Below are 17,769 nucleotides of genomic sequence, written 5' to 3'. Positions count from 1 at the left end.
CACAAGGACGACTACCTCCAGGCCTCCAGTCATCACCTCCGCATTAATGCATTTTAGAGCAAAGCAGGGAGACAGCCTTTGAACAAGGACTACTGATGTTGTTGAATCCTTCAGAATTCAAAATAAGCTTGGTGAAGGTTTGGCTTTAAGCTTTTACAGTGTCCTGCACTGGAGTCTGCTTCCTAAATCCACTGTGGCTGAAGAATCATGCAATCAAACGCTCAACAACTGTGATGGTTAGACATCCACCTGGATTTAAGCCACAGCCTTGTGATAATAGGAAACAGAAGAAATTACATAATTGATAGATGTTTACATATGCTCCATGACACAGTAGCATAAACATATCAATGACATACACATATAAAACAACAAATATAAATAAAGGATTTAAGAGCCACTGACAAAATAACCAATTTAAAACGAAAATGAAGCGATTAATTATTAAAGCTGTTGTACGACTCTCCCAGAGATGCTGGCACACTATAGACGCCACATATAGAGTATGTTTCGATATTCTATACACGCCTTTAGATTTAAATTTTAAAGCGGGCACAAAGGCATAGCACAAGAAGAGACAATTTTGTAATGTACTGAGTCATCACGAAACAGAAGTGCAAGAAATGTTCATTAATAGTGACAGAAACCAAATGCAGCTCAGAGGCAGGGTAAGAATCACAGGGCGATTATTTTCTACATTATCACTTCAGTGCCATTTGCTCTATATTCATTAGCTGATATAATACACACATACACACGCACGCGCACACACAGCAGCTGTGTACATGACCTCTTTTCATAGATGTACGTATCAAAGAGACAAAATCAAAGGCTTGTAAAACTGCTTCACACATAGAAATGGTCTATTAATGTTTCCTTTGGAAACAAAGGTGTCTTTGAATGCACCAAATCAAAGACTTAACAGATTACAGAAGTGAACACAGAATTTGCATGGCAGCCATATTTGATTTGCATCACACTCAGAGTGGCTGACATAACCCAGAAGAAGGCAAAACCAGTGGAAATAGAAGCTAATCTACCTAGTCTTTGAAGAAAAATCCAAACTCAAACTGTTTTGATTTTGTCAAGAGATGATCAAATGGAGGCCAAATCAACCTTTAACAAATTAGAGATCAAAACGAGAGATGTCAAATCCACAAAACATGCAGTTAGCAGTTCCTTACTTTCTTAAAATTATACTAACTACAGTAGGTCTGTTGTAGCAGACGATAATTATGTAGCTATCAGTGACTGCTAAGATAAATTATTTAAGAAGATGCAATAATGAGTGTATGAGGTAAAAACAAAGTATAATATTTCTAATATTAAATATAAATGATGACAGTTATTCATTAACCATTAGCCATTAATTGTTCATTCCCTCAAATGCCTTAATTGCATTTGTTTATATACACGTTACACAGATCAGAATTTTGAATTAAACTAGGATTTTACTATGGAAAACATTGTTTAACACTATAAACTCCCTTTAAAAAAAGTGTACATGATTACATAAATGATCTGCTGCTAAAAATCAGAGGGGGAAAAAAATAATTTCAAGTTAGCTTTGCGAGAAGTCAGACACGAAATTCAAATAACCACATAGTCCAAAGATGATATGGAGTATGGTTACTAAGGCATGGCTACGGTTACCAGTAAGGAACACTTCACTGAGCTAGACATCTCCGTCATCAGATGTTTTGGTTGACCTCTTGCATAATCCATGTAGCATGTAGAAATGATCTGTGATTCATATTTTAAAGCATGCTATTAGAGATTTCACTATTAGAGGTTTCTCAGAAACCTCTGCCACCGTAGACTTTCTGAGAAGTAATTGTGATAAAAGTGATTTCAAATGACATGAGCATATTTGCTTTTATTTTATTTTTCAAATATAGTAGTCTGTTTTGTCATGGGACTTTGTATGAAAACTCGAATTGCAAACCAGCGAAGACGGATCTCCCAAACCAAACTGAGGGCTTTTACTGGAGCCTCAGCTAAAACAGTGCAGGTCTGGGAAGTCTGGACTAGCTCTGGTGGTGCAGTATTGATTCAGTAATCCAAAGCCATCTCCCAAGTGCTTCTGATTTATCTGTCACATTTCATTATGACTCCTGTGCTCTCAAGCTCTTTCCCTTTAATACAATACCACAGAGAGCATCTAACCATCTGATGTGTCTTCTGTATTGGCAGAATGAATAGAACTCCCTGCAGCAGACTTTCACTAATGTGGTGGAGTGCGATTTGCTCATTTTACTGTGTTTAGAGATCTCACACTGATTCTTCCATTGAGACTTCAATGAGATTGTGAGTAAATTAACAATTAAGGATTATTTAAGGAAAGAGCGTGTTTGTGATATTAAATACTCAAGTAGAGCAATTACATTGTCTATGATATAGACTGGCAGAAAAAGTGGTTCTTCATTTGAGTACTTTGTAGGTTGCTGCTAAATTAACAACGGAAAACAGAGAGAGATTGTCCTCTTGGGAAAAATGACAGCATGGATCGTTTGTTCAAGTAGGCGAAGATGAGCTGTGTTCAAACAGAAGAAATGGGACTTTCTTATAGCAGAGCAAAACACATGGTTGATACCAAAGGCCATGGGTTTGTTTCCTATCTCCTCCCGACAGTCACTGTTGGTTTCCCTCAACCATAACAGCAGTATTTTAAGCACGTTCTAACCAACCTTAACCAAGTGGTTTTTATAGCCAAAACTTAACCACACTTGGACTGTTATTTTTAGACATGCTGGCTGAGTGGCTCTGTGGATGGCAGACATCAAAGTCTGTCAATCAGTCGGTTCACCACTTTTGTCCTAAATGAAATGTCTCAACGACTATTGGATGGATTGATAAGGAATTTGATACAGTCAATCATGGTCCCCAGAGGATGAATCCTACTGACTTTGGTGATCCCCTGACTTTTCCTTTAGCACCACTATGATGTTGACAATTCTGATTCAGGGTGAAATAGATGGTACCTGCTAAACACCAGTATATTGCCATTGCCATTGTTAGTATGCTGTCATTAGCATTTATCGCAAAGCCTAGACACAGCCTCACAGAACCGATGAGAAGGGTGTAGACCATGAGCAGAACTTTCCCTTAAACTTAATCAAGGACTTTTCATTGCCTAAACATGACTTAAATAAACGCTTGAAATGCTCTTATGGGTCATGGTATTGGTAGGCCCTGACAATGACCTCCAGATAAGGTCCTAGGCATTTATGGCAATAGCAAAGACAGTGGATATAAGTTAACAAAACAATATCCAGACAGCTAGAAAATCACATTTGCATCTCCAATCCAATTTCAAAACTAACTGTCTACACTGATAATTGTATGTTGTATATTTAGGCTTTTTAAACTCATCTGCGCTGGTTGCTATAGTAAGGGCTTAGTATTGTGTAGGTATATGACCAGAGTCAGACCAGCATGAAGCAGGCCAAAAGAGGAGTCAAGATAAACCGTCTCTCTTCTTCATGCCACAGCAATATCTAGTTGTGGGGCAGAACTCTGCCACCGCACCAGACAGCATCGGTGACAGATGAGTTTAAGATGTGCAGCATTGTTGGCAGGCTAACAGTGCTCTGAATGTGACATCACTGTTGTGCGTTGGTTTCCAGGTGTGTAAAGGACAGTTTGAAATCCGATTTAAACTGACAGACTGTGACACACAGTATCCAGAATTTCTGCTCAAATCTGATTTCAACGCATCCATGAATGTGGTTTAAATCTGATTTGTAAATCAAGTTCCCATCTGTCCAGACTTGATGAGATCTGATTCCTATCTGGATATGGCCAATATCAATGTTTCCAAACCATTGCCACCGTTTGCTTATACTTGGGCATGTTATTTTACCCCAGAAATAAAAATCTGGACCCCAATTTATTTTAATGGAAGTTAATAACAGCACAAAACAAATGGAAGTTACATGGGTTTGCATGTAACATTATAAACACCTCTTAAAATATGAATTATGTAAGTAATCACAATATTTTACAATTGATCATGTGACTTATCTGGCTTGCTATTATTACTATTATTATTATGATTATTACCAGTTGTGATGAACTATCAGAAGAGAGCCACTTCCAGAGTCATTTCTGTCTGTGCCATGAAGGACAGAGAGCTGTAAACGATCTGACAATCTGGCACAAGAGAGTTGCAGAGTTATAATTTCTGAATCCCATTCTACGTTACATAACACTTCTCCTTTCAGTGAGAGGAGCAGAATAACCACAATGCTCCGTGGAAACACACAGGCAGCGCGAGCAAATGTCAGCTGTCTTAGTTAGGGATGGCCATTACTGAAATATCCCATCATGCATCTGTAACGCATTAGTGCTGCTGTTTGAAAGACGAACACAATTATGAATGTATAATTAATAATTGTATACCTAACCAAAAAACAACCAAAATACCAACGCAGTCCTGCATTTCATTTGAACAAAGTCTCTATTTCACCTGTAGATGATGAAACACCTAATAATGACACAAACTGGGCCAAATAGACAAATGAGACAAAATAGATGGTTAAAAGAAGCTTTGATTTTCACATCATTATGATATGGTGGTGCATTGACCCATCACAAATCACTGACCACGGCAGAAAAATAACATCCATGTTTTTATTTATTCATTTATCAACAATAATTACGTTGTATGCTGTCAGCTGCTGTGTATGATGTATTTGCTGGTTTGTGTGATGGCTTTGGATAATCTGTCGACAACGAATGGCACTGTATTGTAAAAGCCAAAAACTTATTTATTTAAATTTAATTCATCTTCATTGTCATTATTCTTCTGTACAATAAGACATAAGTCTTGTCATTACAAGATAGTCATGGAAAACTGCGTATAGTGCACCCTTCTTCAGACAAAACAGACATAGTTAGATGGACAACTTTTATTGTACTTGCTGGTTGTATAGTATATTATGTAATAGTTTTATTTACTCCACTATTTTACATCTACAGACCTCGGGACGTTCATCTACAATTGTTTTCAGTTGTGTTGTTTTCACATCAAAGTGAAAGGCTTGGTAACAAAGGAAGTTCAAATATGAGTTTTTTTTAAATCCTCATTACTTCTAATGTAGTCTTTTTGCTCTCTTCTCTTTTATGAGAGGCGCTGGAGTTTCCTATAAGCAAAAACAAGAAGAGACCCTGCCCATGATGATTTGGACAGGGCAAACTGTGTGTGCCGATAGGCACGGGGGAAAAAAAGGTCAGGAGTTCAGTCTGGATCTTTTCTGATCCTGACAAACCAGTCTGGATGGATTCCCTTATTTCCAGCGTTAGAAGAAAGTGTTTAAATTCTAAATGTTTCAAATGGCAGTGGTCAGCACTTAAGGTTTAATAGGTGTTATATCACATTTAAAAGTCAACTACCGTATATAGCTGTTTTGGTATCAGTTCTTGATTAATTCAGTTTTGATTTCTAAATTCCTACTCCATTGAAAATGTAAAAGTCTCTGGGGAATGTGTAGACTACATGATATTGTTATTATTGACACTGATTATGTAAGTGTGTGTGCTGCCTTAGATCATAGTACAGCATGTAAGTTTAAAGGATACATACATTACAGCTACATGAGGACACTTGCCATTCTCTGCAGAGGGACTGCCAGTGAGAGCATTTACAGAAGCCCCTAGAGAAAAAAAAATGGATTTTGCATCCACATTACCACATAGACAGTGTCTTTGAGTGACAGACTCATTTGCCAGGTTTTGTGGGTGGATGTTTATGCAAATGCCTCTCTGTGGGCTGAAATAGCCATCCAGTGACAGGCCAAAACGAACTGGGTTGAAATGCAGGAACATGCAACTGAGAGGCTGAAAGCAGTGCATAATTTACATTAACATCTCTGGCACTGCACAACAAGGGCTTGATCAAATTTACCACATTAAACCAGCCCACACAAAAGTTAGAATATGATTTTTTTTTTTTTTTGCCTATTTAAAAAATGACAAGAAATGTTCAAGACATCTGACAGTGTTTATCCGCACTAAGAGCTTCAAAGACTCGCCCTCGCTTCAGAACTGTGGAGCAAAGCTGTAACAGACTCATGTGAATGTTGTTCATGTTTTCTTAGAAGGATAAATAGCGCGGTTGTTGAGTCCCACTCTGAAGGACTTTGCATTCTAAATGAATTTGTCATATGAGAATAAAAATTGTTGTTGTCCATTTCACACTCAGTTCAAGTTGGACATAATAGAAGCAAGTTCATGGTGTTCCCTATTTTGTCCTGAATGAAACTGCAGGAATATTCTTTTATTATAGCAGTCTGACATTTTGGTTAGTACTGAATTATGCATATGATGGCAGTAAAGAAAAAATGAATTTGTATAATAAGAAGATGAGACAGTGTTCTTCATCTATAGAGACTCATTACTTATTATGTTTGCACTAATATAGCAACCTTTTTGAAGTCAAAGGAAACAAGAGCACAATGGTTGTTATTCCTTTGATTCATAAGGTTCACTTATCTCTAACTCATAAATTGCAAAATAGAGACTGGATGCTGTGATGTCAAAGCAAGACACGCAATTACAAATGGAAGTGTTTCATGATAAGTATGCTGTGCTGTCGTGGTGATGAAACAGCAGAGTAGCATACTGCACGGAGCCTTTGACAAAGAACAGCATCAGCTTCAGCCATACACACACTACGGCAAAATTGATGCGGCACCAGTGTGCTACATGATGAGATGTACAATAAGTTATCTGCAGTGGAAAAACAAAAAGGTCTTTAACATGAAGTGCTTTACCTAAGACACATTCATTGCAAATGATTCATTATGCAAAACAGTCTTTTGCACTGACATAATCTCACACTTAAAAACATTTAATACTTTTCACTGCTCAAATGTGTTCTACATTTAGGAAAGAGAGCAAATTATGCAAATTGATAGAAACATAAGCACAATAAGTTAAGCAGATAAGATACTGACAGGTAAAAAGCTGCTCCTGCTCACTATTTTATTTTTCTTCATTTGTAATGTCAAACTTTCCCACGGCGCATCAAACCAGCCTCAGTTCAACATCTTCACCGTCTATATCGCAGTGGTGGTCTAGATTCGTCGCCTCGTGTTTTTATTTTTATTTAATGGGTGAAAGCTGGAAGAGTTGAATGAGAGCTTGAATGCTAAACAGGCGAATCTGTGGCATTTCAAGAAGAATTTATGAGTAGTTGTGGGAGCTGGTGCAGCTTGGATATACAGGCACACAAATCTACCACTGTTTGGAATTCATAACAAGGAACATGCGCACAGGTGGGATACACGTGCTAATAAATCAGAAATGCACGTTTCCTCATTGCTTATGCAGGATATTACTGGTGAAGCGCCACAGTTTCGAGGACAGGAGGTATGGCTGCCTAGCACCAGAGAATTAGACACTACATTACGTAACCCATTACTCTGATTATGGTTCCTGCTGTAATATGACATTATTATAGGCAACAACTGTTACTCACAAATTTTATTACAATTGTATTTATTGTAGGCTGTAAAGTTAAAGAGGTTGAGTTGTCACCTCCATGACACAGCGAAAGTGATGGGTTGATGCACTAATCTAAGAAATGTAGGTTTCAGCCTTTCTGGGCAATTTACGGGTACTTTCCTCTGATATGCAATTGTCAGTGGTGGACTGTAACTAAGGACATTTACTCAAGTACTGTACTTGATTTAATTTGAAGTACTCGCACCCGCGAGTACTTCAAATTAAATAGTATCTCCACGTCATGTCACGTTGTACTTCACTACAGTAGATAAACATTGTACGTTGTACTTCACTACATTTATTACATATAATAAATAACTACTAACTATAGTTACTAGTTGCTTTTTAGATCAATATTTTACAAAATATACAATGAGTTTATAAAATATGATGCATTGATATAGATTAAACTACCCAACAGTAGTTGGAACTGGCCCAACTTAACCAACTTCAACAGTAAAATGTTACTTACACATTAATGCATCATTAGGATAAACTGCTAATTTAACACATGACAGTATAAGGGCAATGTTTCTGCATTATCACTACTTTTACTTTTGATAGTTAAAGTAAATTTAGCTAACAATACTTACATACTTTCACTTTTTTCAGATTCACATGAATCATCAAAAATCTGTCTTTTAATTTGGAGGTATTTTAAGCTGCAACATCACTTTTTTGGATTTGAGGGACATTTAAACTTTAAATTTATTCATGCAGTCATTTTTGGTACGTAGTAACAGATTCTTACTGTGTGATGCTTTCTAGATGTCTGAAAACCATAAATCATGTCCACACTTTTTAAATTGTATTTCGTGTTTTCTTCCAGGCTTGCATTTCATTGCATCCTGTCTGCAGTTCAGCTGTGACAACACAAGGCTTTAATTTACTCTGAGGCAGTTTGCAGTACACAGTCTGGGTATAGTGGAGAGTTATCACTCTGACTTCCAATTGACATGCTGCTGAAACAGAGCCCCAAGACTGAGATCACAAATCCATGTCAAATGAAGCACGGTATTCTCAGCTGATCTGCATCCACCCCGCTGCCAGGTTATCATTGTTAGCATCAAGGCTGGTCCAACAGTGAACAACAGTAGTTCTAGTTAGAAATAAAGAAAATGTCAAAATAGTCAGATGACGATAAACAATATTCAACTAAAACTAAAAATTATGTTTCACAACTGAAGTTGAACAAAATACCCAAAAGTCTTTTCAGCTTTAGTCTTTTGGCCAGTGCTATACTGTACGTCCTAAGAACAGAACCACATGAACTATTCATTCTGCATCAATACTTAATCATTTTACACCTCAACACTTGCCCAGCCTGCTAAAGGCAACTGTCAACACGTGCTGTATCGGTAGGACTGTGGAAATAATACAGATTTAACCTAAATTACAAAAGGTAAACTAAATGTGCTTCATTTTAAGAAGCCAAAATACGAAAAATGGGACTCCCATTTTAATCTATATTACACTGAGTAATACATGTTGTATCTCGCTTGACACAGTATGTTGCTATATAAAGCCGGTGTGGATTGAACATTTGTTGACAGTTGCCTGACAACGTCCGCAAACGACCTCACAACAGATTTTGATTCAGATGTTGCTTAACTGTGATTGGTTCACATAAATACATGGCACTACCTTTTTCTGATTGGAGCCCTGTGAAACACCCAAATCTAATTGAACTTTGGCAGAAAATTGTATCATTCATGTTGGAAGCTAATTGGGAAAATTAGTTTTCTAGGCCTTTCAATAAAGCAATTATCAGAAATGCTATTTGGTATTATGCATAACTGTACAGGTATAAGTTTTATCTTTTTAATCCTTTAACTTGCCGTGCAGAATAAAAACCATACCAAGCCTCGTGTGGTGGACCCTCTGCTTTATTGTGTCATAAATTTGTAATTGTGGGAAAATGGAGACTTTAGTGGTTCCAGAGAGACCATTTGCATCCATGTGTGACAGTGTGAGTGGTTTAAGCAGAACTTTAAACATGGCAACAGTTTTTGTGGTTTTATATCACTGTGTAAAATGACTTAGGAGTCACCTCAGAGCCTCATGAATTTTTATATCCAGAAACAGCGACCTGGGCCATTTGAAGAATATACAGTTTATATATGTATATTTTTGAGCCACGCACAGAAAAGAACTGCTCACTCACTTCCAGACTCCATTATCTTTTCCACAGAATCACAGTCTTGCACATCCTGAAGTCATTTTTGGTGTTATGTTTGACCTCATTTTAGCAGTTTTCTGTATATGTTTCGCAAAACAGACTGGAATTGACCCAAAGCTGTGTAATTGATTACAGCATAAAACTTAATCGATCCACACTCTGCACAATCCTTTTTTTGGAATAGGCAAAATTTTATACGCAGTTAATGGACAAAGAAGATGCCAGACACTTTCACGCTGATTCTTCAAGGTCCTACAGTCTATCACGCTTTTTGTGTTGACCTTGTCAGTCCCTTGCAACTTTCTTTAGCATTTCCATCTCAACACAGCTGCCTCAAGAGGTTGAATACAGAAGAATGAACACAGAAGACACAGCTAGAAGACAAGCAAGAAAATACTGTACCCAACAATCCAAGAGCTGAACATGGGAACAATATTTACAGCAGGCTGAAGGTGGACTAATTTAGCCGAGGATTTAAGGGGGCATTGGGACGTGGGATATTCAAGATATTTACTACAGTTAAAGACAAATAATGCATGTCTAAGATAAAACAAACAGATTCTGTGCTGTTGAGCTGAACTCTCTCCTTCACTGAATTGGAACTAAAATGGCCTCCAAGTGTACTGAACAATGGGGGTGAGCATAATGCAGTGTGACTACTGAGTGACTTGACTGAGATCCAAAGTGAATAAAAGGCCTCACTATGTGAGGCACCGAGGCTGAGCTGCTGCAGTGCTCAGGACTTTGGCGGGTGACAGTGCATTAGAACGCTTCACACACGTTTCATTTGCCAATAAAATCCTATTGCCGTTTTCCACATGGCACAGGGTCTGTGTCGTCAGAAACCGTAATGATCAAATACGCAACTGCAACTGCACAAATAAGCATCTGCAAGTCTGAAAGTGGATATGGTTCTTAGATCATGTGAAAAGCTTTGGTATTTACAGAAAATAAATAAAGGTTTAGTTAAATCACCCTTGCTAAACAGAGCTAGAACGTCCAAATAAAGATTATATATATATATATATATATATATATATATATATACATATATATATATATATTGCATGTTAGAGTCAAATCGATGTTAATGTCATACAATAAGTGTGAATACTTTCCTCTCAAGTGCAAAACAGAGGATCAGGACTCAAATCTGTGATGTCATACTCATTTCTAACCTACTTCTTGTACTAACAATGAATTTAGAGGCCCACTTTGTGGACTCATAAAATATTTATTTGAATATTTTACATAAATATGAGCTTCAGTTCTTTGTAGCATTATTGGGTTTGAAACTAATTACAAACCCTTATCTCCAGAAAGCGCCTTACTGTCACTGTCACGTTTATCATCTTTTTCCACTATTACCCACAAGCCAGTGACAATACAGGAATAGAAAGTGGGACCAGGGATGAGCGCAGTTACATGGACTGAAATATCTGACAGAATCAAAATAATGTTTAGATGAAAAGACATTGCCTTTTTTATTTGAAAAGAATTACTTTGTAAATAGGCTTTTTTGGTGTCAATATTGCAGGGAGCAGAAAGATGATTATCACAATTCTTTGTACCAGGACGTTGTTATATAATAGTGAGGAATTCTGACATGAACGCTGCTGTTCAAGGCTTCGTTAACAGTGAAAACCTCGCAGGACATGCAACAAAGCACATTCCCCTCAAACAATGAGACTCCTTGACCCTGATCCTTGAAAACTGGCAAATTCCAACCAAACGAGACAAAGACTGAGACACTTTTCCTTAGCCAAGGGCAGACTAGTAGACTGAGCCGCAAAACAAGACAATGCCACATGATGTTGTTTATTTCCTGGAGCCAAGTGCAATTTGTGGATGATTTGAACCGGTACATAGTGAATTTGAGGATTTTAAGCTTGCACACATGTAAACACCAGCATTCGGACTGGATTGGACAGGGAAAGGGCAGATATGTGGGTGAGAATATACTCTGAAATCTATCTGTGGTTGAAGTTGCTATCTGGTGACTGAATGCCTCTTTATGCATTTGATTCATCTTTTCAAACTAAATGCACCAGGGAAATTTCAATTGGTGACAGTATAGAGAATCTGAAAAAAAAAATCATTCTCTACCTAGCTTTTACTTATGGCTGCTTTTATTTGTCTGCTCCAAAAGTCTGATTCACACTAGCTGGAGCCCATCCGAGCATTCATTGGATTGAAAGCAAGAAAGCACCCAGGACACGTCACCAGGACGGCACAGAGCTACCACAGACAGTCACTCATTCACCTATGGGTAGCTCAGAGTCATCAGCCTACTTGACTTGCATGCGTGGGACGTGGGAGGAAACCCGCACGAACACAGAACACAAAGGCAAAAAAGACAGAATTAAATCTGTCTTGCTGCAAGTGCCACTGCGCCATTGTGCTGCCTCCTTTTACAACTTTTATTCATGAAATGGGAGAATGTGATAAAAATAAAACTGCATAAATGAGTCATCCGAGTAGTACATCTGTTTAGGATTTCATTGTGTCACTGTGGTTCTCAAAATGCCACAATATGAGGGAATGAGGTCTGTCCTTTTGTCTGCATAATCACCTTAAATAGTTAAGAGCTTTAACCTTTAAAATGTTGTTATCCTCGGCCTGTGTGAAACACTGGTGGGGCATTTCAGTGGCGTGGCTGGAGTATACAACCTCCAGCCCTGCTTCTCTTTGATGTGCTCTGAAACCATCCTCTACCAGGAACTGAGAAGATCAAAGACAAGCGATTTTATCAAATGGAGCCCTTGTCGACTGTTTGTAATGCTTTATTCTTCATCAGGAACACCCATTCTGTCACCATGATGCCACAGGAGACACAGTGCTCTTTTAAACCCAGTGGTGATCTCCCCGTTATCCAGATGAAAACGGATTTATTCAAACCTCCCATCAACCGACCCTATAAATAGACGCTTGTGGAAAATCTTCTGAGAGAGAAAAAAAATAAGCTGTGCTCTTAAGCTGTTATTAACATGCTGATAGAAAAATGTCAAATGTTATTTTGGAGTGGAGCATTTTCTGTGAAAATAAGCATAATGCTTCCTAGTAACATTTGTGATCTGAACACGAGATTCATTAAATGATGAAATTATCTTATACAAATACGCAGCTGAGTCATACTTCCTGATGTTGCTGCACATGCTTCTTGGCTGCAGGGTGAGTTGTAACGGTAATTTGCATCATAAACTGTATGCACTATTGTTCAAGGGCTCTTGTGGAAGGGTACGTGGATGACACTCAAAGTGAGTTTATCATCCAACTTAATGGAGGTTAGCCACTTCATGAATCATGTGGAAATCTGAAGCAAAAGTAACTCTTACTAAAGTATTAAAAATATCTTAGGCATAGTAGTACCTCGGTAAGATTTTTCCTGAAAAAATCCTGTATTAGTGTGTTTCAAAAACGTGCCTAAAAATGGGATGTAGCATGTAGCAGCAGGAGTCAAACAAACAGCTGAACTACTGCAATCTATGTTCACCTGTTCTTCTTGATTAGAAAACCGCCACCTGTTCTCCAGGGTGCTGTTATAGCAACTGTTATTTTGGTAAGTGCCACAGGGGAGATAGCTCCCTAACATTCCTGCTATCATTATTTCCCCCCCAAAATCTAAAGGTTGACTCATTATTTTTGGTTCAGTGTGCCGTGATGAATGCCCCTCCTTTGTGTCTCACGGTAAACGCACCTCACCTCTGAGGTATGCAGCATATTCCTCAGGGGTTTTTTTCTCCTCCGCTATCTGTTAAAATGCAAGCAGCTATGTGTCAAGAAGGGCTCCCTTTGTAATTCAAAGCGCTACACAAATGTGTTAACTACAAAAAATTCCCCCTGCTACCTGGTGACACTAATGAACAGAATCATTATGACTTTATCATAAGCATTTACTATTAAATGTTCATTCAGCTGTCTACCTGTGAATGTGTGTGGATGCATAGTTGTTTTTAAGTATGCACTGATACACATGCATGAATTACAACTGCCAGAAGGTCTCCTGATAACGCCGCTTTCTTCTGTAAGCTCTTGACTATATGTTAATTATGGCTCAATTCCAACATACAGTGAAAACACGTTGCATTGCTCTATGGCAACACTGGACAAGTAGCACCCCTATATAATAGAGCAGCTTTTATTCAGTAATCCTAACCTAAATGTTATTGAATATTAGTTGCTGCAGATTTGACCAAGCACGAAACTCACTAAATGTTGCATTGCATGAGCAATGTGATCCAATCTGCAGCCATGATCCCAATCGTTCCATGTGACACAGATGCCAGTAAAAACCCAAAGGATGTGTCCATATGTGGCCACTGTTGGTCTGTTGTAAGGATGACACTGACATAAATGTATAACACCCAAAAGTTATCTTTTGATTTGCAGCCATTTTAATTCTGTGCTGATGTGTAGAGAAAAAAAAAACAGCCATTTTAAATTCACAGCAATGATAGTGCATTTTGAATTCAGTCCAACCAAAATGAAAGACCCCCCTTTTAGGTGGTTTGGTTTGTGCTGCTGTGGTCTTTACTACACCCAACTCCTCTGGCAGCTTTGTTCTTGAAGTTGACACAATTCTGAGCCAACTGCAGTCTATATATCTATGTGTGCTCTTTGTTTCATGGGCCATCACACTTCAAACATGCAATAAAGGCAGAGAAGGGAGTGATTGACGTGCACATTTGACTGACATGATTACTATCTTACTAAGTACTACAGTAGTTCATTAAGACTACATCTGCTTCAGCATAAAGGAGGAAGATGACAGGATACTCACCTTCTTTAGGAGGCCGTTTCACTTCTGCACTCAGATTGCAGACCTGCCCAGCTTGCAGTTGGGGTGACAAGCAACCCTCCGTTTGTGGATTCAAAGGTAAAACCACGTTGTTGAGCATGAGCATGCTCTCTGATTCTCCATCGCCTAAATGCTGAGGACAAGTGCATTTTGTGTACACGATCCCACACGTCTCCACTGTCCCTTTCTCTAGTTTCAGGCAGTTTTCCAGCCACGTACAAAGCACTTGACACCCAAACTGGCTGGGGCTCGCCTTGTTCAACACCAAAAACTCCACATTGGACTTCTCCTCCTCATCCAGCTTCTGTGGCGTCAATCCGTTGTAATCATAAGGGAAAACTCTCCGTAGCTGAACAAAATTCTTGTCGTACAGCAAAAATACATAAATATTCTTTGAATCGCACAGGTACACTATAGACTCGTTGACTTTCAGCAATTCATTGATCTTTTCGTGCGAGTAATGGTCAAACTGGTAAGCAAGCAAAGAATATTCAGAGCAGCTCAAGTCTCGCTTGTATAGCTTCAGGTAGATGCTGTATTTGGTAGGGTCTGGGTTCTCCAGCGTCCATGTACAGTTTGTATAGTTCTTAGGAAACATTTCAGTCACCGAATATGATCCATAAATGACCCCCTTGACCAGAGTGGAACACCAATAATCTTGGGCACCAGTTAATCCAAACATAACCAGAAGATAGGTGGAAAATATATAAATCAACAGGTTTCGAACAGCCTTCATCCTATGTCATTTGGCCTGCAAGGAGAGATGGAGAGAATTACACAGAGGAATTTTATAGCAGAGGACACAGGAAACATGACAGATGATCTCTATCAGGTCTGACTGATGTGCTTCACACATTTCTTATCACGTCCTACCATGAAATTGAGGTAAAAAAAAAAGGCATTAACCTCAGCAACATGTCTTTTGCTACCCATCCTACCTCCGTCATTACTATACTTTGTGCAAACATTGCCACCTTGTGGTTGCTTCGGCCATTCTTTCTTTCTTTATTTATTTATTTGGGGGAGGTGGGTGCAATAATGTGAGTCATTTAGACATTTATAATTGGGTCGTATTTGGTATGGCACAATCCCTGGAGATGTTCAAATATAGCTGTTTAGGATATCTGACATCAAAAGGCAAACAGTGAAAGAGGTGTCCTAGTCAGTGCAGTGCTCACGAGCTACGGGGTGCAACTGCTCATTTTACGCAGTAACCAGGATCTTTTTCAAATCAAGCTGCCTTCTTCGTGATTTAGTCTGTTTCCTCACACGACAGTTAGATAATGCGAGGCAGACAAATTCACAGGCTGAAAACGTTTCTTTCTGCGTCCGCCTGCTCACCATGGCTCCTCTCCTCCTGCGCGCTTTCGCTCCACGACGCAACCTGCATGTCTCCGAAATTCAGGGCTTGACATATTTGACAATGCAATTTGATAAAGAGCCAGTGTGTGAGTGAGTGTGTGAGTGTGTGAGTGAGTGTGTGAGTGTGTGTGTGAGTGAGTGTGTGTGTCTGTGTGTGTTTGAGCTTGCGTGCGTGCGCGCGCCTAAGTGTGTTTGTGCGCGAGAGAGAGAGAGAGAGAGAGAGAGAGAGAGAGAATGCAATGCGATGTCCTGATTGCTTTAATCCTACAGGCAATGCAGCTGTGAGCAGTGTCACAGCAGAACGTGCACGTGTGCGTGTGTCTCAAACTGTGTGTGTGTGTGTGTGTGTGTGTGTGTGTAGGCGTTGAAATCCCAAGTAGGCAATAGATACCAGAGTCCAGAGAATAGATAAATGTGCACTTGTGTCTCGAACTACTTCTTTTTTCTTTTTTCTTTATTTGAATGATAAAAACCTGCCCGTCTCTCTACAGAATATAGCCTGTGTGTTACATAAGGATTTGTGGAAGCAGAGTTTAGTGAAATCAGCTTTTAGTCGCGATAAATCCGTATGATTCCACATCATTCCGCAAGATTCACGGCCAGGGCTGCACAGAATCAGTATTCTGGAGAGGAGAAATCGGTCGTCAAGAGACGCGTATTTTTTTTATTGCCGGGGCTTCTGAGAGCAATTTCGTCTCGAGAGGACATTTGAATATAGAGACACGGGCTTCATCTCATGCAGTGTCAGTTCGACGCTCGGCGCTTTAAAGTGATTTTTGCCTCTTAAGAGCGAGATCAGCTTTTCAAAATCATCTGTTAAGCGCCCTGGACTAATGTCAGAGGATGAGAGCTCCAAAGGCATCACGTTGAATAGACAGGACAAATATTTAACAGGGGGAGGCGAAACTTTAACTGACAGATGACATACGAAAATGAGCTTTTCAGCTGCTTCACTCGCTCCATGCAATAATAATAATAATAAGAAGAAGAAGAAGAAGACAAATAATAGTAATAATAATCTTACCTTACACTGCGGAAGCTATGGCTATTTTTCCAACATACTTGACCACATCCTTTATAAATAAATTCTGCAGCCCTCCAGTGAATCAATACTCCCCATTCCCGACAATAGAAGTCCGGCGCAACAAGATGCTTCAATGGATGAAAATAAAATGCGTTACACTCCGGTCTGCCCGCTCATATCCCCCCCTGTCTTCTTCTTCTTCTGGGTTTTTCCCATCAAAACGGAGCGCGACAACACACGCCAGCCACCGAGAAAGAGAGAGAGACAGAGAGAGAGAGAGAGAGAGAGAGAGAGAAGGAGAGAGAGACAGAGAAAGAAATTCTTGGAGTGATGAAAAAGAAGCGAGCAATTCTTACAGTATTACCATAAATTAATTCGGCAGACTCCACGTCTCTATTCCCTCTGATATGTTTTCTCCGGTATAAGTCGCGCACCTCCCCTCTGGCAAAAAAAAAAACCGGGAGAGACAAAAAAAAAAAAGAGATCCGTAGTGGGTGGATGAGAGATGTTGGGGGGCCAGTGAGTTACAACACAGAGAGAAATAGACGCGCTTTCCTCGGTGCTTGCAGAGCTCCAGGAGCAAGGCTGCAATATCACGTCACACACTCAGCCGCTAAGATAAAGCACGTACGTACGCTTCTTACTGCCGCTGCGTCTGGCACCACCAATACTTTCTTCCCTGCCCTCCTCCTTCCTTTTTTCTGTTTTTTTTTTCTCCTCATGTATTCCTCCCCTTAATTCGAGTCAAAAGGGTTTCCCCCCCCCCTGAACTGGACCCACTCACTTGTGCTCAGACGACGCCAGGCTTTGCTGCTGCAGCCTTCTCCAAAAAAGGAATATTTCATGGACTTTTATTTTTTTTTAATTTTGGGGGGGGGTTTTGAGGGGAAAGGGGGAGTG

The 17,769-nt window shown here is 39.3% G+C and overlaps 1 protein-coding gene across 1 annotated transcript in view; it reads right to left on the bottom strand.

The window, feature by feature from the left end:
• Positions 1-15,219, bottom strand: part of adgrb3 (adhesion G protein-coupled receptor B3) — a 108,401-nt gene extending 93,182 nt beyond the window's left edge. Inside the window, exon 1 of the mRNA XM_070915556.1 lies at positions 14,466-15,219. Within this exon, the coding sequence (XP_070771657.1) occupies positions 14,466-15,219 (754 nt within the window). The remainder of the gene's footprint in view (positions 1-14,465) is intronic.
• Positions 15,220-17,769: the final 2,550 nt, after the last annotated feature.

The sequence above is a fragment of the Enoplosus armatus genome, chromosome 12, assembly GCF_043641665.1.
Source record: "Enoplosus armatus isolate fEnoArm2 chromosome 12, fEnoArm2.hap1, whole genome shotgun sequence".
Taxonomy (NCBI): Eukaryota; Metazoa; Chordata; class Actinopteri; order Centrarchiformes; family Enoplosidae; genus Enoplosus; species Enoplosus armatus.
This window is presented reverse-complemented; position numbering and strand designations above follow the sequence as displayed.